A 27,918-nucleotide genomic window follows, 5' to 3' on the forward strand; every position below is an offset into this window, starting at 1 on the left:
TTTAACATGGCCAATGTACCTAACCAACATGCCTTTGGACTGTGGGAGGAAACCGAAGCACCAGGAGGAAACCCATGCAAGCATGGGGAGAACATGCAAATCCCACACAGACAGTGACCCAAGCCGGGAATCGAACCCAGGTCCCTGGAGCTGTGAGCTACTTTTCACTTCTGAATGGCCTCCTGCTGTTCCTGCTTTATATTCCACACCTTCCCCCACATTAGACATTTTACTGCAGGGTTCATAACTTGGAAGTTGAGTTCCTGGCTGTTCAGCTTACTTTTAATTTCTGGATCTTTCCGGCTAGCGACGAGTGCGTTCCCACATGCTGGAAGAGGGACGGCTTAAAACGGATCCGCAGGTTTGCCTTCTGTCGATCACAGTGCTTCTAGAAAGAGGGGAGGAGAGGGAAAATAATTTGGTTTTGATTGCACCCAAAGTATGTGCTGGATAATCAAGACAATTACTGAACTACAAGATTTTTGTAATCAAGTTAAAACAGAATAAATAACAAAGATGGAGTATTCATCTCAATAAAATCCAAAATGCAAATTGTAGATTTTTTTCCAGTCCTCCTTGGATATGGAAATGGTGTCAAAGGATGTGAGGATTGCAAATATCATACCTCTGTTCAAAAGGGTTTGAGGGCTTAACCCACATTGGCTAAGGGTCAACATTCAGAGATAACAATCTGGGATAAAATTAATTAGTGTTAAGAAAGACACAAGCTAACAAACAAAATAATAAATGTGCCAACTCTTTAATAAGCTATCATTTAGTCCCATTCCCCCTGCTTTTTCCTCACAATCCTGCACAGGAGGGGACTACGATCTTTCAAATAGAGCACATGGCTCCAGTTCCGCTGGTTCTGGCATTGCCTAGAGGCAGAGTTACATGCACCTCTGATCTGCTCTTGTCCCCAAAATAGTCAGACAAGTCATCACCTTGGTCACCACCAAGGCTGACATTGGGGAACTGGCTGCCAGATGCAGCTGAAACTCAAACGGCTTTTACCTTTTTAAGGGAGAGCAACTTGGCGAGAATCTATTTCTCGTATAGGTAGGCGTTGAATCAAATTTGAAAATTTTACATGAAAATTTCGCTCTTTACAGAAAGATTGGCAGATTGGCTTTTGCAACACAGAACCGAAATACAGACACACAGAAGATGAACTGTAAACTCTAATGGAATGACGAAGACTCAGCACAATAGACCACCTGCTACTCTCTGAAGGAATAGCCCATCGGATTCTGGACTTATGCAAAACCACAGCTCTCATTTTTAACTGCAGTCTTCTCCTGTACCCCTTTCTTTCCTTTGTCCCTCTCTTATTGTGAAAGCAAAAGAGGCAGGCCCCCATTCCCACGTTTCATCCGTGTAAAATAAAGCGAAGATCTTACTTTACCTAATGTCGAGATAGCTGTGGGATTATTAATGGTGGATTGGAACACTCCGAACGAAAGGGTTAGGAAAAATATACCACTGAAGGAGGAAAACATAAATCAAAACCAACTTTCTGTTTACGGATGGGCAGAGTGGGGATAAATTAGGGCTGGTTAAATTAATCCCCCCTCCTGTCCGTAACAACTTCCAGGTGACATTTATGCTAAGTGACAGTTGCTTTGAAAAGAAAGAAAGAACTTGTATCTGTACAGCATTTTTATGATCTCAGCATCACCCAAGGCTTTACAGCCACTTCTAAAGAACTTCTAAAGCATGGTTATAATGCAGAACACACACAACAGCCCACAAGCCATATTCTGATAATGAACAGGCACTCAGGTAATGTTGACTGAGGGAAAAATATCACTGTAAGACACCAGGGGAAACTCACTTGCTTTCATCATACAATCATAATCATTATAGAATCCCTACATTGCAGGATGAGGCCATTTGGCCCATCCAGTCTGCACTCTCTAACAGAGCATCCTACCCAGACCCAATTCCTGTAAGCTCACATATTAACCCCGCTAATATGGCTAAGCTATACATTTTGGGACACAAAGGGGCAATTTAGCATGACCAATCAACATAAACCGCACATCTTTGGTCTGTGGGAGGAAACCAGAGCACCTGGAAGAAACCCATGCAGACATGGGGAGAATGTGCAAACTCCACACAGACAGTGACCCAAGGCCAGAATTGAACCTGGGTTCCTGGCGCTGTGACGCAACAGTGCTAACAACTGTGCTTCAATAATGCCATGGAATCTTGTGTGACCGCCTGCAGTGGCAGAGGGGGGCATGGTTTAGAATCATAGAATCCTACAGTGCAGAAGGAGACCATTTAGCCCATCGAGCCTGTATGGACCACAATCTCACCCAGCCCCCATCCTCATAACCCCATGCATTTGCCGTACTGAGTACCCCTGACAGTAAAGGGCGATTTAGCACGGCCAATCCACCCAAACTGCACATCTCTGGACTGTGGGAGGAAACCGAGCACCCGGAGGAAACCCACGCAGACACGTGGAGAATGCGCAAACTCCACACAGACAGTGACTTAAGCTGGAAATCAAACCCGAGTCCCTGGCACTGTGAGGCAGTAGTGCTAACTACTGTGCCACCGGGTCTCACCTGAGGGAGACACCACTTCTGACAGCGAGGCACCCCCTCAGTAGCATACTGAGAATGTCTGCTTGGATCATGTGGACATGATCAGGAGGTCATTGGAGTGGTAACTGAACCTACTTGCTTTCATCATACAATCATAATCATAATAGAATCCCTACATTGCAGAATGAGGCCATTTGGCCCATCTGCACTCTCTAACAGAGCATCCCACCCAGGCTCAAGAGGTAAAAGTATCACCAAGCCATGGCAGACACTAATGTGATAGTATTATATGCAACATGGTACGGTCTAACCATCAACGCCATTATTTCAGGTATGTGCTGAGTATGGATGAACAGGATGGTCTCCAACTGTTTTCACAAACTGTGCACACAGACGATACACCAGTAACTGGGTATAATCCCTCAGGTATCAGCTGCCTCCAGCCACTATTCTTCATGCATAGTCAGCGTTTTGGCAAGCTGTTGGATTGTGTGGGAGGAAATCACGAGTGCATGTATCCTGCCCCAGGCACGTAACACTTACTGACTGAGCTAGCAGTGAAACCGAATCTAAACGCTCCCCTCATTATCTCAAACTGTAATCCCAATCCTTTTATGAACTCATGATTTTGAATAGTGTTTAAAAGATGGCTCTGTAGCTCCCACTCTCCACCTCAATCTGTCTCTCCATTTCACATAAATGTACTTGATTTCCAGTCGGCACTAATGAAAATGAACGTCTGATGAACAGTTATCAGGTGAATGAGACTCGAACTGAATTGGCTCAGCTCTGCAGCAAAAACCCAGCTTTGTGCAGCCCACATACACCAAGGAAGACAGCTTCAGTTCAACAGCCAGCAAATGCTTCGAGTCCTCCACCCATCCATTCATTTTCTTACATTCCAGTTGCAAAAATAAGTCACTGGCAATCAGAGTTCCTCCGTGTGGGGAGGATTCCCATCTTTGTGTCATAAAGTTGTGGGTTCAAATCCCACAACAAAACCTCAATCCAGATTGACACTTCATTGCTTGGGGAGTGCTTCACTGATGTTAAACCTACCAAGGTGGATATAGTTCCTATGGCACTATTTTCAAGAAGAGCAGGAGAGTTTTGCTTGGTGCTTAATTGCCCTTCGTGGGATCTTCAGAGTCATAGACCCCCTACAGTGCAGGAGGTGGCCATTCGGCCCATCAGGTCTGCACTGACTTTCTCAGACAAGGACAAAATTCCATTTGCCTTCTTAATTACCTGTTGCACCTGCAAACCAACTCCTTGTGATTCTTGCACAAGGACACCCAGGTCCCTCTGCACTGTAGCATGCTGCAATTTTTTACCATTTAAATAATAGTCCATTTTGGACTATGGATGACCTTGCATTTACCTGCACTCCATCTGCCAGACCCTCGCCCACTCACTGAGATTATCTTTATCCCTTTGCAGACTTTCAGCACCCTCTGCATACTTCGCTCTGCCACCCATCTCAGTGTCATCTGTGAATTTTGACACACTATACCTGGTCCCCAACTTCAAATCATTTTACGATGTAAATCGTAAACAATTGCGGTCCCAACACCGATCCCTGGGCACACTACTAGTCACTGATCGCCAATTGGAAAAGCACCCATTTATCCCCACACTCTGCCTACTGCTAGTTAACCAACCCTCTATCTATGCTAATACATTACCCATAACACCGTGCATCTTTATCTTATGTAGCAATCTTTGGTGTAACATCTTGTCAAATGCCTTCTGAAAATCCAGATACTTCACATCCACAGGTTCCCCACTGTCCACTGCACATGTAATGTTCTCAAAGAATTCCACCAAATTAGTCAAATATGATTTTCCCTTCATGAGCCCAGGCTGTATCTTACTAATAGGAGAATTTATATCCAGATGACTCACTATTTCTTCCTTGGTGATAGACTCAAGTATTTTCCCTACTACAGAAGTTAAGCTAACCAGCCTATAGTTACCCGCCTTTTGTCTACCTCCTTTTTTAAACAGTGGCATCACATTTGCTTTCTTCCAATCTGAGAGAACCATCCCAGAATCCAGTGAATTTTGGTATCTTACTCAAGTCCACTTAACGCCTCATCCTTGTAACCCCACACATTTATCATGGCTAATCCATCTAACCCACACATCTTGGGACACTAAGGGGCAATTTAGCATGGCCAATCCACACTTGGACTGTGGGAGGAAACCGGAGCGCCTGGAGAAACCCACGCAGACAGGCCAGAATTGAACCCTGGCGCTGTGAGGTATGCAGTGCTAACCCACTGTGCTACTGTGTCACCCTTGCTGGGATCTTGCTGTGCATACAATTCCCACTGTGTTCCTCTACATTACAGTAAAAAATATTTCATTAGCTGTAAAGTACATTAGGATGTCCCGAGATTGTGGAAAGTGCTATAGAAATGCAAGTCTTTCTTTTCCTGTAAAATACTCATAGGTTGGTACACCTGACCTTCCTGGCATCCATCTGTGTCTACATGTTAATTTAGTAAGAATTGCAGCCAAGGAAACAGCAATATCTATATCTACCTTTAAATGCAGTGAACAGTGCAGACACTGGAGGCTGATAGAATTGGGCCATGCAGCCAACTGCAGACCTCTTTAGTGGTAATCATGCCAATGTAGTTCTCTCCTTCATCAGTTGTATCTGCAAAGGAGCCAGCTTTACCAGAAATACTGGTCTAGGAGTCTGCTGCTGAGTTATTACTGCCTGCTTCAGAGCATTAAACACAGTAAGAACATAGAACATAGAATATTACAGCACAAACAGGCCCTTCGGCTCACAAGTTGCACCGATCACTTCTATACCTACTAAGCCATACACCTATCTATAACCCCCAATCCCATTAGATCCCATATACTCATCCAGAAGTCTTTTAAAAGACCCCAGTGAGTTCGCCTCCACTACCACCGGTGGCAGCCGATTCCATTCACTCACCACCCTCTGAGTGAAAAACTTGCCCCTAACATCCCCTCTGTACTTTCCTCCCCGCACCTTAAATCTGTGTCCTCTCGTAGCGACCATTTCAACCCGGGGAAATAGCCTCTGAGAGTCCACCCTATCTATTCCTCTCAACATCTTATAAACCTCTATCAGGTCACCTCTCAACCTTCGTCTCTCCAGGGAGAAGAGTCCCAGCTCCCTCAACCTATCTTCATAAGGCATGCCTCCCAATCCAGGCAACATCCTTGTAACTCTCCTCTGCACCCTTTCAATAGCTTCCACGTCCTTCCTATAGTGAGGTGACCAGAACTGTGCACAGTAGTCCAAGTGGGGTCTGACAAGGGTCTTATAAAGTTGCAGCATTACCTCCCGACTCCTAAACTCAATCCCTCGATTAATGAAGGCCAGTACACCATATGCCTTCTTGACCACATCCTCCACCAGCGAGGCCGATTTAAGAGTCCTATGGACCCGGACCCCAAGATCCTTCTGCTCTTCAACACAGCTAAGACTCCTACCCTTGATATTGTATTCCTTCACCCCATTGGTCCTGCCAAAAGAAGTCGCACAACACCAGGCTAAAGTCCAACAGGTTTATTTGGTAGCACAAGCCACTAGCTTTCGGAGTGCTGCTCCTTCATCAAGGAAGTGGGAGACTTCTTATTGTGTTTACCCCAGTTCAATGCCGACATCTCCACATCAGAGCACTAAATGCAGAGAAACAATGCAAGCCAATCAAGCATTATGCAGCAGGATCGAGTTACCACAGTGCGAACAGGTAGTGACTTTCCTAACTTGCACCAAGTCCTATTCATCCATTACCCATGTTCTCACTGGCTTCTAGCCCAGCAATGCCCCAATTTTAAAATTCTCTTCCTGTTCCAAATCCTCCATCGCTGTGCCCCTTCCTTCAGACCAAAGTCTCTGCACTTCTCCTAATTTTAATTGCTCCTTCACTGGTAGCCGTGTCTTCAGCTGCCATGGTCTAAAGCTCTGAATTCCCTCCATCATTAAAGAGCACCATAGATTTTTTTGTCTCTGACCAAGCCTAATAATTCTAGAAGAGGTGTCAAATTTTGTTTGATAGCAACGCTGAAGCATCCTGGGACATATTACTGCATTAAAGATGCTATCTTGTTGTAGTACAGACCAGTAAGCCCATTATCAGTCATTATGTAAATTCTGGAAACTAGTATTAAGGAAGAGTTAACAATGCACTTAGAAAAGCATTGGAATGATTAAAACAGGTCAACATGGTTTAACGAAAAGGAAATTCTGTTTGATGAATCAGAGTTTTTTTGAGGGTATGACTAATAGGGTAGGTGAAGGGGAATCAGTAGATGTAGTATACCTGGCTTTTCAAAAGGCATTCTATAAGGTGCTCCACAAAAGGTTAATAGGCAAGATAAGTGCTCATGGAACTCAAAGTAATATAAGAACAAAGAACGAAACAGCCTGGGAAACAGGCCCTTCGGCCCAACGAGCCCGTGCTGCCATTTTAACATTACGAGTCCCCCCTCCACCCATGACCCTTATCTATGCTTATGGCATTCCTCACTGAGGGAAGACTAATTTAGGGACAATTTATTACACCAATCAGCCTAATAGCACATCTTTGGGGTGTGGGAGGAAACCGGAGCACCTATGGGTTGACAGGAAGCAGAGAGTGGGCATAAATGGAGGTTTTCTTTTTAAATTAGCAGATAGTGAGCTTCTCAAGGATCAGAGCTGGGGCCTCAGCTATTTACAAGATGAAGCGACATAGCAATTTCTATTACTTGCTGATGACACAAAGCTAGATGGAAAGTTAAGCTGTGAGACTGCAAAGGGATTGTAGACAGGCAATGTAAGTGGGCAGATGAGTATAATGTAGGGAAGTGTGAAAATATTCACTTTGGTTATGAGAACAGAAAAGCAGAGTATTTTTTAAAATGTGAGAAACTTGAAAGTGTTGGTATCCAAAGAGTGTACTTGTACAGGAAACACAAAGATAGCATGCAGATGCAGTAAACAATTAGGAAGGCAAATGGCATACTGGCCTTTATTACAAGGGGATTGCAATACAGGAATAAAGAAGTTTTGCTGCAGGTGTACCCGGTTTTGGTGAGACCACGGGTAGAATTTTACCAGCTCGCCTCGCCTGTCGATGGGTGGAGGGAGCCGGTAAAATCACGTGAGAGCTGGTGAGGATCACACCAGAATTCTCAGCTCTCATGAGAGCTTTACGAGAGCCGGGTTTTTGGCGGGCCAGAAATGGGCGAGAGGCTGAATAATTTATTTCAATATTTTATGAAACTAACTTAGATGTGTTTAGTGAGTCTGGTGACACCTTTATGGCCTCGCTGAGCAAGGTTCTCTCTGGCGAGGAAAACACCTGCACCCCATGAATAGGGAACAGATGTGTTGGTCTGGCCAGTGGAGCTGGAGGCCATTGTGCTCCCCCTCACCTGGGGAGGCCAAGGGCAAGGGGGGGGGGTGCCCCTTGGGCAGTGCCAGCTTGGCACCTTGCCACTACCAGCCTGGCAGCTGTGCAATACCCAGGGGCACTTTGGCACTGCTCACTGAGGGGGAGGCGGGGGGAGTAATCAGTCTGGGTGGTGGGTGAGGAGGGGGGCTAGATGTCTGTATGTTATAGGGCTCACAATCGGCCACGCACCCATGCAATTTTGGGGGTAGGGTGGTTGGTTCAGGCTGCCTTAGCAGCAGGGGCCTGATGCTCTCTGTCTGTCAGACCCCTGTTGCAGAAACTGTGCATGTGCAGTAGCTCCCTCTACAGGCTAGCTGGTTAATTAAACCAAGCCTGCTGCCTGCAGCAACTAGAAACATTCAACACCATGTTTTTCAATGACTAAGTAGGTAAGAAAAAGTGCCTAAAAAAACCTAGCTTGACACTTAAAATCATTCTCGCAAAATTCCACCCCACATCTGGAGAACTGTGCACAGTTTAGGTCTCCACAATTAATAAAGGACATACTTGCTTTGGAGGCAGTATAATGAAAATTCACTAAATTAGTTCCTGGGAAGGGGATTGTCCTATGTTGAAAGGCTGAGTATTTTGGGCCTATATTCTCTGGAACTGAGAAGAAAGACAAACAATCTCGTTGAAACATACAAGTTTCTGAAGGGATTTGATAGAGTGGATACGGATTGTTTCTGCTGGTGGGGGAATCTAAAATACGGTGAGGGGCACAGACTCAGGATAAGAACATAAGAAATAGGAGCAGAAGTAGGCCATCTACCCCCTCGACCCTGCCCCGCCATTCAATAAGATCATGGCTGATCTGAAGTGGATCAGTTCCACTTACCTTGCTCCCCATAACCCTCAATTCCCTTATCGATCAGAAATCCATCTACCCGTGACTTAAACATATTCAACGAGGTAGCCTCCACCACTTCAATGGGCAGAGAGTTCCACAGATTCACTACCCTCTGAGAGAAGTAGTTCCTCCTCAACTCTGTTCTAAACTGACTGCCCCCCCTTATTTTGAGACTGTGCCCTCTAGTTCTGAGGGATAAGGGACCAGTCACTTAGGACTAAGGGGCAAGGAGAAATTACTTCACTCAAAGGGTTGTGAATCTTTGGAATTCTCTACCTACCCCAGAGGATTGTGGATTATTGAATATAGTTAAAATTGGGAGAGACTGATTTTTGGTGTCTCAGGGAATCAAGGGTCATGGGCAGGAAAGCATGTTGGAACCCAGGATCAGCTCTTATAGTACTGAATGGCACAGCAGGCTGATCACTCCTGATCTGACTTCCTGTGTGCCTTAATCCCAAAATTGAAACTTTGAAATAAGGCAAAAGAATAAAAGGCATTTACATATGATATACAAAGCTTCCTACTGCTGGCTCGGTTCCCACCAAATCCTGCTAATGCCTTAATGCCCTTATTAGCAACTGTTCGTCTATCTCATAAGCCTTAGAGATACTTATCTGTAACTTTATCCACTGCAGACTCCTCTTCCGTACTCTCCACTGCTGTACATCCAATTATTGTGGCTGACTTTGCCTCATCCTCTTCCTGGGGCCTTAAAATAATACACTAATAACTACCATCCATTAAAAAGATGGTCAATGGATAGTGAAATATCGAAAAGGGACGTTTCTCTCTCCCCGGGGACCTCTTTTCTCCTTTTAAAAGCAAGCACTGTCACCTCCCCTCATAAGGGACCATTCTCAACCTCTCTGTTCTTGAAGCAACCCCAATCCTCCCCTCTCTCTCTCTCTCCCTCTACCGTATCCACCTCTCGTTATCTCCTAAATCAGAGGCATCATCCAGTGTAGCGATTTGGACAGATGCCATGGGTCTAAATGATGAGTAGGGAGCTCTCCTCGTGCTGTGGCCTTTTTTAGTCTACTTTTGCAAAAGGTTTCAAAGGTGGAGTACGCGGAAAATTATTTTCCCTTCATAAATCGGTCAATGTTGAAGTCCTTCAATTCTCTCTTCATGAGCAATTTGGTGCTGTACAGTTTGCCGGCCAATGTTGTTCCCTCAACCAATATGACAGAAAACAGGTCAACTCCACCTTGTTTCTGGTAGTGGCTCCTTGTGATAGAATCACAGAGTCATACAGCACAGAGGACACTATTCAGCTCACTCTTCCTGTGCCACCACTTTGAAAGAGCTATTCAGTTAGTCCTACTCCCCCTATGCTTTGCCACAGCTCAGTAAATTTACCCAATTTTGAAACCGAGTACTGAATCGGCTTCTGCTGTTCCTTCAGATCGTGCCTTTGTAACGCATGGCACACAAAAAGAAAACTTCCCCTTCACCCCATCGCGTTGTGCACAGAATGGTCTGTGTACATCTATCTAAAACTGCGATCGTTCCACCTCGATGTTCACTGCACACAAAGTGTTTTGAGACACAAGGCTCTTCATTAGCCCATGTCTAATTGACAGTGCTTATCCAAAACGTGCAAATGAGGAATTGGAAATTAAGGAAAGTCACATAAATAAGAACGCCTGTGCTCACCTCCTGCAGTGAGAACACTCAGATTACCATTAATTATCCACCGCTGAGTTAGTCACCATGTGTGAGGTTTTAAAACAGTGCAGCTACAATCTGAATATAAATTACTATGGGGAGTTTTGCTGCTGACTTGATTCACAAGCATCCTTAATATCATGGATAGTAATGCCTTAAAAATCATCCACCAGCCCTCAACATGTTCGTCAAATGAAGTTTCATCTTGACAGATGACAGAGGATTGTAGTTTTCTTGCTCCCTCATTCTGGAGCAAGACTCCTTGGGTGCAGACTCCCAATTAATTAGGTAAGGAAGGACCAAAGGTCAGAATTTTAAGTTAAGGTCCGAAGTGGCTATTAGGAGGTAATTATTTTCCTGGAGAATAATGGACCTCTGGAACAGGTTGCCATTTTGAACAGGGGAAGCTGGCTCAAACTTTGAGTGAGAGCTGGACGGGATTCTGGCTGTGGTAGACATTGTCTTCTTAAAAAAAAGTAGGTACTTCAAGGAAATTAGGCTAACAGTGATCTTCTGCACTGTTTTGATCACCTGGATGCAATGTAACAATTTCTCAGATATCCCCATACTCAAAATTGGCATAGGTTTACATGATGGTTGGGTAGGGTGCAGAATGTATACACTATAATGCAAGGCATCACAATTGGGTGGGACAGGTTGAATGGGCCATAGAGTTTTTAGCAGCCCGTGAATGTTTGTATAATTTCTCATTCAAATAGCCAATCTTTTTATACAATCCACATCCAGTGTCCACAGCCTAATCAACACCTTGGGCTGGGCCTGGAGAATGCTGAAAGAGGAATTGGTGAGTGATAAAACTTCACAGCCAAGATCAATCCTGCCCTCACACAACATCCACACATTGAGAATTTTCAGCGGCCAGTTGGGAGAGATCAGGAGCAGGATCTCTGGCTGATTTTTCACTCCACCTGCTAGTGCCCACAATTAACGCTGGGAGATTTAAGATTGAAATCAGTTGAGCACACCAGTGAGAATATGGTGAGCTGCCTTCCTGAGCCACTGTAGTCTAGGTGGTGTAGAAACACTCTCAGTTCTGTGAAGAAGAGTTTTCCAGGGTTTTGACTCAGTGACAGTAAAGGAACAGCGATATATTTCCAGATCAGGAGGATGGCTTGTGGGGAACTTGCAAGTGGTGGTGCTATCATGCAACTGCTGCCCTTGTCCTTCTAGGTGGTAGAGATTGCAGATTTGGAAGGTGCTGTTGAAGGAGTCTTGGTGAATTTCTGCAGTGCACCTTGTAGATGATGCACACAGCTGACTCGGTATGTTGGTAGTGGAGGGAATGAACGAATGTTTAGGGTGGTGGTTGGGTTGAGATAGTGAAGGGTTTCTGGTATCAAGGTAAAACCATACTCCTAATAAAACTTTCAGCAGAGAACTAACAACACAGTTGTTGTTAGTGGGTTGCATGCTCAAGAATAAACATCTGGATCTATAAACCATGTCAGTAGTTGCACTTACTGCGTCTTTTTCTGGGTTACAGACTTTAACCCACAGAACGTGGTCCAGCAGCCAATCAATGGGCTTGTCCTTGTAGAACATCAAAATAAACTCCACAATCAGACTTAGATCCAGTGATTTGAACATTTTTCCTAGAGAAAATGACCCAAAATACTGTTAATATCTACTATTATCATTTAGTAAATATAAACTATCAATTATGCAGTGCCAGTTTTTAATATAGTGTAGCTGGCACCTGTGCCTTGTGGTAATGAGAAGGTACATGATTGGAGAGCTGGGTAAACAACTGTCTCTTTCTGAGCCTCATGGACAGATTCACTTGGAATGTGTCTGACACATTTTCAAACCGCACAGGGCTATGGGCAAGTTCAGAAGACAGACTGTGAACAAGCAGTGTAGATTTAGCTACTCAGAGTGGGCAACAATCTGTTCAAGGAAACATTATCAGCAGGGCCAAGTTGTAATTGGATAGATAATTTGCAGTGAGGGAAGAGAAAGAGAGAGAGGAAAGGGAGACAGAGAGAAAAGAAAGAAATAGGATGCGAGTCACAGTCAGAGACTGAGTAATGCACTCTATCACACAGATTGGCTAGCTGAAATGTAACGGCCACATTCATTCCTTTCCCTAAACATTTATTGTAAATCCTGGGAGATAAATCATTGACTGACAAAATAACCATAATAATGTTCAGGTTCCAACCATGGGCAGTACCTATACGGCAATTACTTTGAGTGCAACGGCATTACCACCTGACATGATGCAATTTCCATCAATACAAGAACACACATACCAGGATGACCAGTAGACCACATGGCCCATCGAGCCTGTTCCACTATATAAAACGTCACTGTCATTTTCTCAAGGGCAATTAGGAATGGACAAGAAATGTCCACATTCCATAAAATAAAAAAGTCAATGTTATAAAGTAGGAAATGCCACAACAAATATGCATGCAGCTAGATCACTTAAACAGCAAAGTGATAATGACCAGATCATTTTTTAAAAATATGTTAAAGGATAAACATTGGCTGGAAGACCATGACCGACACCCTCTCTTTGTTATAAGAGCTATGGGATTTTTTTAAAAAATTGATTTATTATTGTCACATGCATTCTACAAAGTGAAAAGTATTGTTTCTTGCACGCTATACAGACAGAACCTACTGTACATCTACCTAAAGAGGCAGATATCTCATTCTAAAGATAGCACCAGCAGCAATGCATCGCTCACTCAGGGCCCTCCTGGAATGTTGAGACAATTTTCCCTCAAGCTGAAGCCCATTGAAAAGCTTATCAAGTCACTGTACAGGAAAGTAATCAGAAAAAAAGTGACAGTGTCACATAAGGAGCTATTAGTACAAGTGACCAAAAGCTTTGTCAAAAAGCTGGGGTTTTATGTGACACCTTCAAGGAGGTCAGAGGTAGAAAGGCAGGGAGATTTATCAGAGTGTGAATTCCAGAGATTGGGCTAGTGTTAAAAATGAGCATTTGACGTTCTGAACAGCGAGGTAGCGATCACTGGTGTCAAGACTTTATTCTGAAATTTGAACTCGCACCAGAAAAGTCACAGGTGTCACGCCCTCCAAAACCGAAACCCTTGTCAGCTTTCTCTCCCCAAATTAAGGTAGCAAACAAGAACACAAGGAATACTGCAGCTTTTCAACCGGATGGAACCAATGTCGAGCTTGTTCCAATCTGTATGCTGCTCAGCAATCACTTGTTGTCGGGGGCGTTCAGTTAAAAAATTGCTGTGCTCAACTCGGGAGAAACAAATTGCTGACCACATCAATAGACCCGTGCTGAAGCTGCCAAGCCAGTTACAGAGATGCAATTGTGTTGAGGAAAATATACCAGTTCAAATAATTATTTAACATGATATATATCTGCACTAATCCTTTGTTTTTCAGTTAACTGTCACTATTGATTATGTGGGTGCTTGTGATGGGAATAGACTAGAAACTGCACTTTCAAAGTACTGTTAACTGCACCTTATGCTAAAAATTAGACACAAAGCAACGGAATTATATTCCATCTAAATATTGTTCACTACACTAATAATAGCCTTTGTTACAACAACGCAGTATTGGCTAATCTGGCCCTTTATCTACCATCAGTTTAGTCAGTTTCATGGAGCACTCCCTGGTGGGTTGAATGAATGAACAAGTCGAACACATTTCCATGGCTTTCAGCCCTGGCTGCTTTGTTCCCCGAAGGGTAGCTCTCCATTGTCGTGAGGCTGAGACAGATTGTAAGTCCTCCTCTTTCCCTCCCACTCAAACAGCTGGTGCGATGACAAACTCATTGAGTGTGCGGTGTGACAAAACTCCCGATCGCAGATGTCAAAATCAACACCGGCTAGGGTGGGGAAAGCAGGGCAAAAAAAAAACCAAACCAGAATTAACTAGAGAAGAATATTCCAAGCTGAGTACAAAATTACACAACTTTTGCAGCAGGGGGACAGACTATTCCAGCCAACTGATTCATACCAGTGCTTAAACTTCACACAAGCCTCGTCTGATCTTACTGGCCTTCTATTCCTTTCTCCCTCAGGTGTTTTGTTTCGCTTTCTCTTAAATCCACAAACAGGATTCACCTCAAATACTTTCCGAGGCACTGAATTCCACATTGTAACCATAGAATCATACAATAATACAGTGCAGCCTGCCATTTGGCCCATTTCAGTCTGTGCTGGCTCTTTTGTAGAACTATCCAGTTACTCCCACTCCATTTTTTTGGCCACATCCCAGTTAAGTACTTGAAGGAGAGAATATCACTAACGTCCTTTCGAATGCTATGACCAAATCTGTTTCCACCACCCAATCAGGCAGTGCATTCCAAATTCTAACCATGCATTTGATATCAAAGGTTTGTCTTATGTCATCTTTGATTCTTTGGCCAATCACCTTAAATCTGTGCCACCTGGTTATTGACCCTTTTGTCATTGTAAAGAGTGCTTCTTTAAATGCTGTATTTTAACATCTCTATCAATCTCCTCTGAGCCTCTTCTGTTCAAAGGACAGTAGCTTTTCCAGCATATCATGTGATGTTAGTGTACCTTTAAGAGTTTTTAAAAGAAATCATGTTCTCTGTAGCTCACATCCAAAGCTGATGCAATTATCGCCGAGCTGTCTATGAGGAGTCTTTTTATTGCTCTCCTTCAGTGGTTTAAATGGGGGTTTGTTTATTTTTACTTTGGGAATTAGTTTTATGACCCTGCATGGTCAGGAGGAAGAATGTTTGCCAGTCAGCTGACTGGCGCTCTTCCATTTTCAGTTCTGAGCTGCAGGTTTTAATTTTAGAAGGGAGTGGACATCAGAGTGAAAGCAGTGTCTCTCTGTCTCTCCCTGCTTTTGGAGAAATTGTGCTGGTTAGCTGAAAGACTTCCTGGAGTAGAAAATCTACTGTTGGTGGCTTGACTAGAGTCTCTACCTGGTGTTCCGGGAAGCTGTTCTGAGTCTATAAAGAGAACTGCAGAATTCAGCCAAAGGACTTGGTTCCAGTATCACGTGAGCATTAGTCTTTGCTGTGTTAAACCTGTGGAAGGGTTTTGTGTAAACAAAATTTTTGTTTGATTGGAACTTCATAGATATATTTGTTAAGGGTTATATGTTATTGTGGTTTGGTTTTGTTTATAATTGATAACTGTTATTGCTAATATTCTTACTATACATGTTAACTATATTCTTAAACATCATTTAATAAAAGTTCCCTAGTGGGTTATTCGAATCATACCCGAGGTGAAACCTATCATGCTTATCCTAGCCAAATACAAGATGCAAAACTTATGATCCAGACGGGCTTCATAAAATACTGGAATTTCTGACCTGAACCATAACAATCCCTGCAACTATAATCCCTCATTCCTGGAGCCATTATAGCAAACCTTTGCTGTAACCTCTATAAAACCTTCATATTCTTCTTAAATTAGGCACAATACTCCACTGCATGAAGAAATTGCTCCCAAATTCCCTATTGAGTTGTTATTTATCACATTTATATTTATTGCCCCTAGTTTTGGTCTTGACCATGAGTGGAAACATATACCCTACTATAATCTTAGACCAGTCAGTCTCAGCTTTTCTTCTCGAGGAAAGAGCTTCAGAGTGTTCAGTATTTCCTGACTGTTGTAACCTTATACTTGCTCTAGTGCGTCTATTTATTTTTAAAAATTCTTCCATTAAGTAGATGTTAATATAGTCAATTCTATGTTAATAGGCTTGCCAGTAAAAAGGGCCCAGACAGAAAGAGCCGCAAATAGGATTTTTGGCCCCTCACACCACCTTCCCGGCTCGCCACACTGATTGAACGGCATGGGGAGCTGGTAAGATCGTGCCCCATTCCCACGTAGGGGAAATTAGGAACAGTGACCAAAGAGTTGGGGAAATTTGGCTGTCAGTAGTTCAGTGAAGGAACATTGCATAAAAGGCTAGAATCTGAGGAAGAGAAAGCTTGGATGAGTGAGGAAAGTTGCAAGGATAAAGCTGAGGGAGAGGCGGAGCAGAGTCACAAAGAAACATACCTGTAGTGATAATCTTGACAACACTAAATAAAAATGACAATCAGTGAATGATGAATCAGTTATCTATTTGAGGTGTCTTGAAAGCTTGTGCACTGTTTTGACACATTCTCAGACAAAATGGGGATTAAACAGAAGTCAGATTTTTCTTGCATCTAATCTTTCTTGCTGTCTTTGTACAGCACACATCAGTGTCAAATACATTGTACTTTTTCATTATTTTAAAACAAAGAAACAGCTGCTGTGAATTCTTAAGACACACCTCCAGCTGTTCTCCTAATATCGTAATAACTTTTTGTTTCACAATTGGACTACAACACGTCACTAAGAGCCATAAAGATCATGTAGCATTGACTTGATCAACATAAAATTAGCAACTTTACAAGTATTATGTTTAATTAGACATTCATTGGAATCTAATCTGAATATAGCTCAGCAGTGCCAAATAACAAACCGCAGGTGGTGAAGGAATTTGTTCTTCATTGGAAGGAAAGGCAAAGTTAATGGGATGCTGGGGTACGTTGCCAGCTTAGTTGAATTAAAATCCCATGAAGTTGCGTTAAGGTGAAAGATGCCCTGGTCAGGCTACAGCAATAGTTTTCTTTCTCATTCTCAGGATATGGATGTCAATTGGCACTTATTGTCCATCTCCTCATTACCCGATCGAATGGCTCGCTGAGCTATTTCTGAGTTATGCAGGTTAGTGGTGGGGCTGAGTCAATTATAGAGCCAGATTGGTAAGGACGGCCGCCTACCTCCTCTAATTAATGAGCCATTGGGATTTATGAATTAGGAGCAGGAGCAGACCGCTTGGCCTCTCAAGCCTGCTCTGCCATTCAGTAAGATCATAGAGTCTCTACTGTGCAGAAAGTGGCCATTCAGCCCATTGAGCCTTTCAGGAGTGAGGTCACTCCTTTCACACAAAGGGTGATGGAAATTTGAAACTCTCTCCTCTGAAAGACTGTGGATGTTGGGAATCAAGCATAATTTTTAAGACTGAGATTAAAATATTTTTGGTGAGAATACCAAAGGGTATGGAGCAAAGGACAAGTGAATTGAGTTGTGATCGTGTTTAGTGTGATCTGACTGAATGACGGTGCAGACATGAGGGACTGAAGGCCCATTCTTGTTCCTAATGTATATTCGTTAGACAACCTCAGCAGCAGGTTTACAGAGAATAAAACAATTTCACACTCAATACACTCAACAACTGAGTTCATAAATCTCCCAAAACATGTAACATGCTGAGGCAAAGAACTCTCCTCGCTTGAATGAGTCTACAAGATGAATTAACAAGGAAAAAAAATACAATCACAAAAACCAGGAGTGAGAGACTATGAAAGGGAATCCTTCACCAGGAACAAAGATGTTTACTACTCGTAGTTTGCTACCACATTCCATAAGTCACTTTCATCCTCAGTATTGAGACACACAGCTTTCAATAAGGGCCTTCTTCAGAAAAAAAAGGATAGGTGCATTCTTAAGGTGTCAGTCTTCCTTTCGTTTTAAGAAAAAGCCTCAAAAATAATCTACCACAATTACTGGCCTGTCTGGTTTTGAAGTGGATGGTTAGCTTTGATGGTAGTTCGGACAAAACTATTCAGCAAGTATTTTTTTTTGCAATATACGTAAAAAGGAAATCAAAAACTTCACCTGTCTATAAGGTAAATACATGGCTTGGGCAGATTGTGAGGCTAGAGTATCTTGTCTGGTCCTGTGTATAGAGGAATATGAAGTAAGAGTCTGTGGGAACCCAGATCATCACGGGACAAATAACGTACAAGTAAATTGGTGCAGAAAGAGGTATAGAGACTCAAGATATTGAGTAACATAGAACATACAGCACAGAAACTGGACACTTGGTCCAAAAGGATCATGCTGGTGCTTATTACTCCATATGAGTCTCTTCCTACCTTATTTTGTCTCATCCTACCAGCACAATTAGCTATCCCTTTTCTTAACTGGCTTCTCCTAAGGTATTAAATTCTCAAAACTGTTATAGCTTTGCATGATTTTTTAAAAAATCATTCAAGGGATGTATGCTTTGCTGGTGAGGCCAGTATTCATTGCCCATGAGAAGGTGTTGGAGGGGAGCTGCCTTCTTGAACGGCTGACGTCCACGTGATGTAAGTACATCCACAGTGCTGTCAGTGAGGGAGTTCCAGGAATTTGGCCCAGTGACAGTGAAAGCATAACAATGCAAGTTAGGATGGTACGTGGCTTGGAGGGGACCTCCAGGTGGTGATGTATCTGACACCTTTATCCTTCTAGATGGCAGTTGTTGTGGGTTTGGAAGGCGCTGTCTAAGGAGACTTGGTGAGGTCCTGCAGTGCATCTTATAGATGATATACACTGCTGCTACTGTGCGTTGGTGGTGGAGGTGGTGGTGAATGTTTGTGGAAGGGGTGCCAATCAAGTGGCTGCTTTATTCTGGATGATCTCAAGGTTCTGAAATGTATTTGGAGCTGTGGCCATCCAGGCAAATGGAAGCTATTCTATTATATTCCTGACACTTGCCTTGTAGATGGTGGACAGGATTTGGGGAGTCAGAAAGTGAATTACTTACCACAGGATTCCTAGACTCTGACCTGCTCTTGTAGCCTCAGTATTTATATGTATAGTCCAGTTCAGCTCCTGGTCAATGATAACCCCCAGGATGTTGATGGTGGGGGATTCAGCAATGTTACTGCCATTGAATGACAAGGGACAAGCATGGGAGGACTGAAGAACAATTGTAGTGATTGGATTCCATTCAAACATAGGGTGTGAATTCAGATTCTTTAAAAAAAAATCTGGAAGTTAAAAGCTGGTAGCAGCAAAAGTGACAATGACCATTTTTATTTTCAGTTATCGGTTTTGGATCCTGCTGACAAGTATTAATTGCCCTTGGGAAGGTGATAGTGAGCTGCTATTAGTTTTCTTCCACCTTAAATAAAAACTAGAAATATACAGCTGGTAACACATCTGAAAGCAATAGGAGGTTGACATTTTGAACAGCTTTCTGAATTGTTAATCCTTTTTTTATGCAAATATTGATCTGTAGGGGAAGATTCTTTTTCTCAGAAAATATTCACTCACATCCTTTTGTTTTAAGCTACTTTCATTTAATTGGTGATTATGTGTTCATAACCTACACGTAATCCAGAAGAGATGGAGGGATGAGAGATGGTCCGGATTAATTTCCTTAAAGCAGAGAAGATTAAGCAGACGTGCTCAATATTGCAAGAGGTTTTGAAAAGTGCCAATGAAGTAAGTCCAGTCACTCTTGTGACATAGAAAACTCATCTGATGAAGGAGCAGAGCTCCAAAAGCTCGAGCTACCAAATAAACCTGTTGGACTTTAACCTGGTGTTGTCAGACTTCTTACTGTGCCCACCCCAGTCCAATGCTGGCATCTCCACATGACAGAAAATACGACAGTCAATTTGTGCACAGCAAGCTCCCACAACCAGCAGTGTGATAATGACCAGGCAATCTGTTTTATGATGCTGAGTGAAGAATAAATATTTTCCCACACACGGGGAGATAATTGCTCCTGCTCTTCTTCATTTTTTTTTTAACAAGGGATCTTTTACCTCAACCTGAAGGGAAGATGGAGGCTCAGTTTAGCACTTTGTCAGAAAGACAGCACCTCTGATAGTGCCCCACTGGAGTGATAGCTTTGCTTTTATTTTTGTCCTTGAACCCAAAAACAGCAGTTGTATATCATCTTGAAGATGATTCAGAGCTGTATGAGCTACCAACTGAGCCACAGCTGAGATCTTGATGGAATAGATAAGGGGTAATTATTTCCAGTGGCAGGTAGGTCAGTTGCATGAGGGCATAGACTGAAGGTAATTGGCAGAAGAATCAGAGGGAGATGAGAAGTTTTTCATTACATGGTGCATTGTTATCACCTGGAAGGCACAGTGGGAGCAGATTTAATAGTAATTGAATATGTACTTTAAAAAAAACAAAAAAAAATACAGGGATAAGTGGAAAGAGCAGGGAGTGGGACTAATTGAATAGCTCTTTCAAGGAGCTATTTTCAGGCACATTAGACCAGATGGTCATCTTCTGAACATAGAATTTGCAGCACAGAAGTAGGCCATTCTGTCCATTCTAGTGTTTATGTTCCACTCAGACCTTCATAACTATAATACAGTTCTCCTTCAGGTGCTTGTACAGAATGATTCCAAACCTTCCAGTCCGTCTTTTTCAAGACATTCCTTAAAACCTGTTTCTTTGACCAAGTTTTCGGTCACCTGTTCTGAAAGTACTTTGGCTTGGGAGTAACTTTCATCTGATAATGTTTTCTGCGAACAATCTTGGGATGGTTTTCTATGTTAAAGGTGCTATTTTTAAGTGCAAGTTATTGTTACTCTGGGTGCAGGGACCAGTTATAAAAGGACAGGGTTCCCAATATGTAGGCCATGATGCCAATTTGGTCACCGTGCACACACACATTGTATTTAATTTAGATTCTTTATGCTAGAAAACCAATTACATTTTTGAATTCCCTCTTATTACAGGTTCACTTGTTGGACAAATAACAGGTATACTGGATGAAAAATACAATCAAATCAATTGGGGTTTAGTTAGCAAAACATGAGCACACTAGCCTGTAAAACAACAAATGTGCATTAAGTAAGATTAATCCATCATAGAAATGGTAGCAATCCTGAATCTGAGCATTTTATTATTCAATCATATAATCAATAGATGTTTTCAATTACCCATATATTAAATCCATTTTATACTTTTTACTGACTGCAATCAGGGGAAGACAATTTGGAAAATGTAGACCTGCTTCACAAACAAGAACAGTACAGCAACAAAAAGAATCTCATTCCGATACTCAACTCCTGACAATTACCTCTAGTTAATTTATCCCATTAGCGCAATAGTTTATCAGCTACAAGACGTTTAAAATAGTTCAACCAATTCCAGGAACACCACTGAAACATCAACGCAGTTCATTTCACAGGAACGCAGCTGATCTGACACTTTCTTTAACTCTTTAGGAACTGAGACAGCGTATCTGCCCAAATACAAGTTCAGGATCGGGTTTAGGAAATACAGCAGATAGCTTGCCTGTATTTTAGAAAGACTTGGCGTGAGTTTGTAAAAATAAAGGCCTATATGAAAACAACGGGGAATGAAACTTAGTTGTTCAGATATCACGATCATGGCTGATCAGTAACAGCTTATCCCCAAATACAAAGAAAACATCTTTACTGAACAGCTCAGGACGTTTCACTCTTGTTATTTTACGTTTCCTTATCTTGCCAATTGCAGCCACAACACATCCTGGAAGATTTCAGCCCGGACATGGGCAACTGCAGATAATCATTGTGGGATCTTAAGCGCTAATGGACAGGAAGCAAATTGCACCGCACCTTCCTGACAGTTTTCATTTTTAGACTCCCCTAAACAGCGACAATGGCGGACAAATTTTAGTTATCTGCTGCATCTCAGCAAGGAACCTTGTTGGGTTTGGTGGCTAAAGTGCTAGAATTAAGATCCTCACAATAGCTCAGAAAATGTACTATGTGGGTACTTCCTACCTACTGCTTCCTCTCATTGTAATCCACACCAAAAACTACCTTGTTTTAAAAAAAAACTGGTGCTACACTAAATCTGTTCGTGTTTTCGATGCAGAACAGATGGAATTGCAGAATGATTTTCTCCAAAGCACTGGTAAAAAGTCCAAGAAGGTCTCATAATTCCATTTAATTGTACAAAATGGACTTTTCTCAAGCACTTTAACTATCGCCTGATGGAATCGTGGTTTCCAAAATAGCCACAAAAACCCAAGCAAATTTCAGAAGTCCGTTCAATAAGCAAAGCACTTTGCTGCATATTGGTAGCACCACCTCTGAAGTTAAATAGCGCAAAATAAAGAATAAAATAACTTGCACTGATAATAGCACCTTTCACAACCTCAGCATGTACCAAAATGCAGCCAATGAAGTGATTGTGAGGTATAGTCGCTATTGTAATGTAGCGGCAGCAATGTGATAATGACCAGATTATCTGCTTTGGTGATTTTGTTTGAAGGACAAATATCGGCCATCTAACTATACAGCACCAAACTATTTATAAATAGGAACATTTAAAACTTCTCAACTTTAACCAATCATCCAAAGAAAACAATTTGATAAATACAGTGCCTTAGCATTTTTTTGCTGAAGGCAGATCAAAAGGGAACATTGCTCTGAAATTAAATTCATACAGAAAGCAGGGCAGCATCAAGTTCGAGAAGGTCACAACAGAAGATGAAGAATGAATTAACGATCAGCTAACACCAAAATTAAAAGGCTATACATTCCAAGAGGATGGAGAAACTGAGGGATGTAAGCAATTCTCCAGTCCTGCTGTGTGCTGTGTTTCACTGGATACCACACTTGCCTCAGAGTCAAACAGGTGAAACCATGATCGCTTTGTGGGCTTTTGGCTAAGATCAAGCCCAAGATGGGGTGCAATGCCTTATCTTGTTAGCTCGGATGTTGTTTATCTCTCTTGTGGGGAACATGAATTGGATTCAACTGGATTTTGAAATTGGTTTTTGGAGCAAGCAAGGAATGGATTTGGGTTTGCCCAGGTCCATTCTGAGCATTGGTTTTGTAACTTTAAAGATGGCGTAAAAAATTTAACAGGTCAAAAGGTTGGGAGTTGAAGCCCCATTCCAGGAATGAGCACAAATTCTGGGTTGACATTTCGAGTACAGTGCTGTGTGAGTGCCACATTATTGGAGGTGCCACCTTTCAGATTAAATAGAACATAGAACAGTACAGCACAGTACAGGCCCTTTGGCCCTCGATGTTGTGCCGAGCTACATCCGAACCCAAGATCAAGCTATCCCAGTCCCTATCATTCTGGTGTGCTGAAGGTCAATTGAGGCCCCATGTGGCCGGTCAGGTGGAATCAAAAGATCCCACTGCACCTTCCAAAGAAGGTAAGAAGTCTCACAACGCCAGGTTAAAGTCCAACAGGTTTATTTGGTAGCAAAAGACACTAGCTTTTGGAGCGCTGCTCCTTCGTTAGGTAAGTGGGAGTTCTGTTCATAAACAGGGCATATAAAGATACAAAGTCAATTTACAAAGTAACGGTTTTGGTTTGTGTCACACTATCTGTAACCCCCATGACTTGCCTGTGCTTGCAAAATCTGACTAACTGTCCTGTCTGGAGACAATACACATCTCTTTAACCTGTGCTTAATGCTTTCTCCACTCACATGGTCTGTACCTTTAAGACTTGATTACTTGTAAAGACTCGCATTCCAATCATTATTTTGTAAATTGAGTGTGTAACTTTATATGCCCTGTTTCTGAACAGACTCCCACTTAGCTGACGAAGGAGCAGCGCTCCGAAAGCTAGTGGCTTTTGCTACCAAATAAACCTGTTGGGCTTTAACATGGTTTTGTGAGATTTCTTACTGTGTTTACCCCAGTCTAATGCTGGCATCTCCACATTATGCCTTCCAAAGAAGTGCAGAGGAGTTCATCTTTCCTAGTGTTATGGCCAATATCCATCTCTTAACCAAAAGCTTAAACTGATCATCTAGTCTTGATCGTATTGTTGCTTTTGGGAGCTTGCTGTGCATATATCTACTTCCATGATTCCTCCGCTTCAACAGGGACTACATTTCATTGGTTGTAAAGTGCTTTGGAATACCCCAATCCATGAAGGGCCCTATAGCTGTCCAAGGTCTTATTTTCTACGAGGGATGTAACTAAAAGCATTCCTTCACATTTCTGTTTCAACTGATTATTCTCTGGGCTTAGTGGTTTAGGACTAGGGTTCATAGATAAGAGGTGGCCATTTCAGATTGAGAAGAAATATCTTCACTCAGAGAGCTGTGAACCTATAGAATTGTCCCACCCTGACCCATAACCCTGAAGAATTTGGATCATTGAGTATATTCAAGACTGTCATCAATAGATTTTTGGACACAAAGCAAACGAAGGGATATTGGATGTAGAATGGGAAGGCAAAGTATGATAAAGATTCAGCCATGATTTTATTGAATGGCAGAGCAGACTTGAGGTGCAGTATGCCTAATTTTGTTTATATAGTTATATTCTTATGAAAGATTTTACTTTTACTGCTAGGCACTATCAAGGTTACTAAGTATATCATATATTTTACGTATGTATACATTATATATATTACAATATATATTATATTATACAATCAGGCTTTGTGAGGAGGACAATCCAAACATGGACTTGTAGAAGGAATAGAAAACTTAAGGCGATGAGGCAACCCGTTGAATTATTTGTCTCAATGCTAATCATCCGGATGCTTACCAATAAATCCCAGCTGGGAAAATTCCAAGATCATCCACTCTTCAGACGGCTGCTGCAGTGCAAAATTCTTCATTGTGCTTAAATAATTGGGTCTCACAACGATATCATCTTCCAACTAAGTGCAAAAAGGAAACAGAAGCTCACATTTCAGTTAATAACCCTGTAGTGTGTGTGTGTGTGTGTGTGTGTGTGTGTGTGTGTGTGTGTGTGTGTGTGTGTGTGTGTGTGTGTCATAGACTGAAATGAATATTCAACTCTACGTGGCCAAATGTTATGTTGAACAAGAAGTATCATTAAACTGGGAAAATACCGTACGGATCATCAGGCTCCTTCAGGTGCTATGCCCATTAACCAAATTAACTGAAGATGCTCATTGTAAGCTTTCTCACATCACTTTTCATCATCATATTACAGAAAGGGGGCGATTCAGCCCATCATCATCTGTGCTAGGACGATTCAAAATGTATCCCATTAGCCCACAGTCTCCCCACGATCCAGTGTTATACTGTATTCCAAATATTTATAGTGGAAGATAAGCAGAGAATATCGTCACTCAGATGATGTCTGGAGGGAACAAGGTGCTTGTGGTTTATTTTCAAAGAAAGATGGGTGGGGTGAGAACAATTAAGAAATGGAATTGGAAAGGGGAAAAGGGGTGTTTTATATTTTAAGAAAAGCTAGTTATTCAGGCAGTCTTCCTTCATATTATATCCACAAGAATTAAATCAAATATCAATATCTATGTCAGATATCATGCCCAAAGCTTCTGCTAGGTTGCCTGCAAATTTCCTCTGAAGTTCGAAATGTTATCAACACATTTTCCTAAAGATCATTTGTAGTTAGAAAGCTTAGGTGGTGATGTTACTCAGGATTTTGCAAAATATCGATGGGAAGAAAAATGAACTCTAAAAAATTGAAATAAAATGAGAGAGCGAGATGAAGTAAGGTGGGGTGAGGATACAGATGGAGCATACACACTGGCTCAAACTGATTGGGGCGGCACAGTGGTTAGCACTACTGTCTCTCAGCACCAGAAACCCAGGTTCAATTCCTGGCTTGGGTCACCATGTGGAGTTTGCACATTCTGGCATGTCTACGTGGATTTCCTCCGGATGCTCCAGTTTTCTTCCACAGTCTGAAAGACGTGCTGGTTAGGTGCACTGGCCGTGCTAAATTGTCCCTCAGTGTACCTGAACAGGCGCCAGAGTGTGGCGACTAGGGGATTTCATGGTAACTTCATTGCAGTGTCAATGTAAGCCTACTTGAGACACTAATAAATAAACTTCAATTGGGTCAAATGGTCTATTTCTAAACTGTGAGGTTTTAGCCAAGAAAAAGTTAGGAATATGGACAAAATAATTATGTCATAGTTCTTGTGTATCAACAAGAAGCAAAACCAAGTTTTCAGCAAGCTCTTCATATTAGAGAAAAACGTGACAAAGTTTAGTTTTTAATTCATTCACGGATTGGGTGCCAATAGAAAGGCCATTTAGAAGTCATGCCTAAATATCCTTCAGAAGGTGACGGTGAGCTGCCTTCTTGAATACATTTGAGTGGCTTATTAGGTCATTTCAGTGGGCAGTTAATCATCAACCACACTGGTGCAAATAACACTGACAAAATAACCAAAGGGAAGTGAGGGTTTTTTTTTCCCTTCAATGACGTATGGTGATGTGGAATGCACTGCCAGAAAGAGTGATGGATGAACCTTCAAGAGTAACATTTAAAAGGAAGTAGGATTAGTATTTGAAATGGACAAATCTACAAGCTTAGGGAGATGAAAGGAGAATAAAAAGGGGTTACTTCAAAGAGCTGGCACAGAGGCAATGGTCTGAATGGTCTCCTTTGCACTGTCTGCCATTGTGTTGTAGTGTTGGAATAAACACAAATGTGTCTTGAAAAGACCTTCCAGGCGCATACAGAATCATATTACCAAAATATTATCTTCAAATGCTGGGAATTCTGATAATGTTCTTTGGATGCAATAACACATTATGTTCTGGCTAAGTGCTTGCGAAAAACAATATTATTATTTTAACAACTCAGGGTGATGATATAATTGCTGCCTGAAACTTTTAGAATGGACAAATCAATACATAATTGATCAAAAGGTTCCTAAGAGCTATAAACCAGTTGCTACATAGGCCTCCAGGACACTGTCCTGCTAAGCTCTGATCAATACAAATTTTGTTTCAACTAAAAGAGCTCTGTCTAAAAGAGGAGATACCTAAAACGAGCTTACCTGTACATAATAAGTGCCCTTCAGTTGAGCATACATCATTAAAAAGCAATAGTCCAGGTTCTGCTTTGTTCTCCACCTGAAATTAAAAGAAGATTCCTGTCTTTCTTTTCATACTGGGATCAACATTCTCTCTTCCGATGCACTCTGTGAAGCCTGACCAAGGGTAACTTACAGTAGGACTACAGATAGCAGTAGCAGAGATTGGTTTTGAATTTTGTTGCAAAAATCTATCCAATAGCCACTGTATAGCTCCATTCATATCTGTTTGATAATGAAATAGCCCAATTACTCTCACTGATACAGTATGGTCACGAGCAGTTCACAGAGGCGTAACAGAACAAAAACTGACAGAATTCATTCACACCATGCAGTCTCTGTAAGTATGGGCCTACTCTGCGACACCATACTTGGGTTCCCAAGGACATATCCATACTGCATAACGTCGAGGTTTAGAGACCCTACAGTGGAGAAGGAGGCCATTCGGCCCATCAAGCTTGTACTGACAACAATCCCACTCCAGGCCCTATCCCCACACATTTATCCCACTAATCCTTCTAAACTACACACCCCAGGACATCAAAGGCAACTTGGCGCGGTCATTCGAGCTAAACCGCACATCTTTGGAGTTTGAGAGTAAACCGGAGCACCCAGAAGAAACCCATGCAGACACAGGGAGAAGGTGCAAACTCCACACAGACAGTGCCCCAAGCTGGTAACTGAACCATGCCCGGCGGACATGTGGCAGTAAAATCTACACCACGTGCAGGTGCCAAAAAATGATCACCTTGAACAATAAAAAGCAGCCACCTCTCCCATGATCTTCATCGTTAAAGATAGTCTTTACCATTAAAGACGGTCTTCCTGACTGTCACCATTTTTTG

At 42.2% G+C, this 27,918-nt stretch overlaps 1 protein-coding gene across 1 annotated transcript in view; it reads right to left on the reverse strand.

The window, feature by feature from the left end:
- mgat4b (alpha-1,3-mannosyl-glycoprotein 4-beta-N-acetylglucosaminyltransferase B) overlaps nt 1-27,918 on the reverse strand; it is a 225,142-nt gene that overhangs the window by 17,392 nt on the left and 179,832 nt on the right. The window contains exons 7-10 of the mRNA XM_080201274.1: nt 27,038-27,113; nt 24,796-24,910; nt 11,988-12,118; nt 281-388 (exon numbers count right to left, since the gene is read on the reverse strand). Of these exons, the coding sequence (XP_080057400.1) occupies nt 281-388; nt 11,988-12,118; nt 24,796-24,910; nt 27,038-27,113 (430 nt within the window). The remainder of the gene's footprint in view (nt 1-280; nt 389-11,987; nt 12,119-24,795; nt 24,911-27,037; nt 27,114-27,918) is intronic.

This window comes from Carcharhinus amblyrhynchos, chromosome 13 (assembly GCF_965287045.1).
Source record: "Carcharhinus amblyrhynchos chromosome 13, sCarAmb.v2.hapA, whole genome shotgun sequence".
In the NCBI taxonomy this organism is placed as follows: Eukaryota; Metazoa; Chordata; class Chondrichthyes; order Carcharhiniformes; family Carcharhinidae; genus Carcharhinus; species Carcharhinus amblyrhynchos.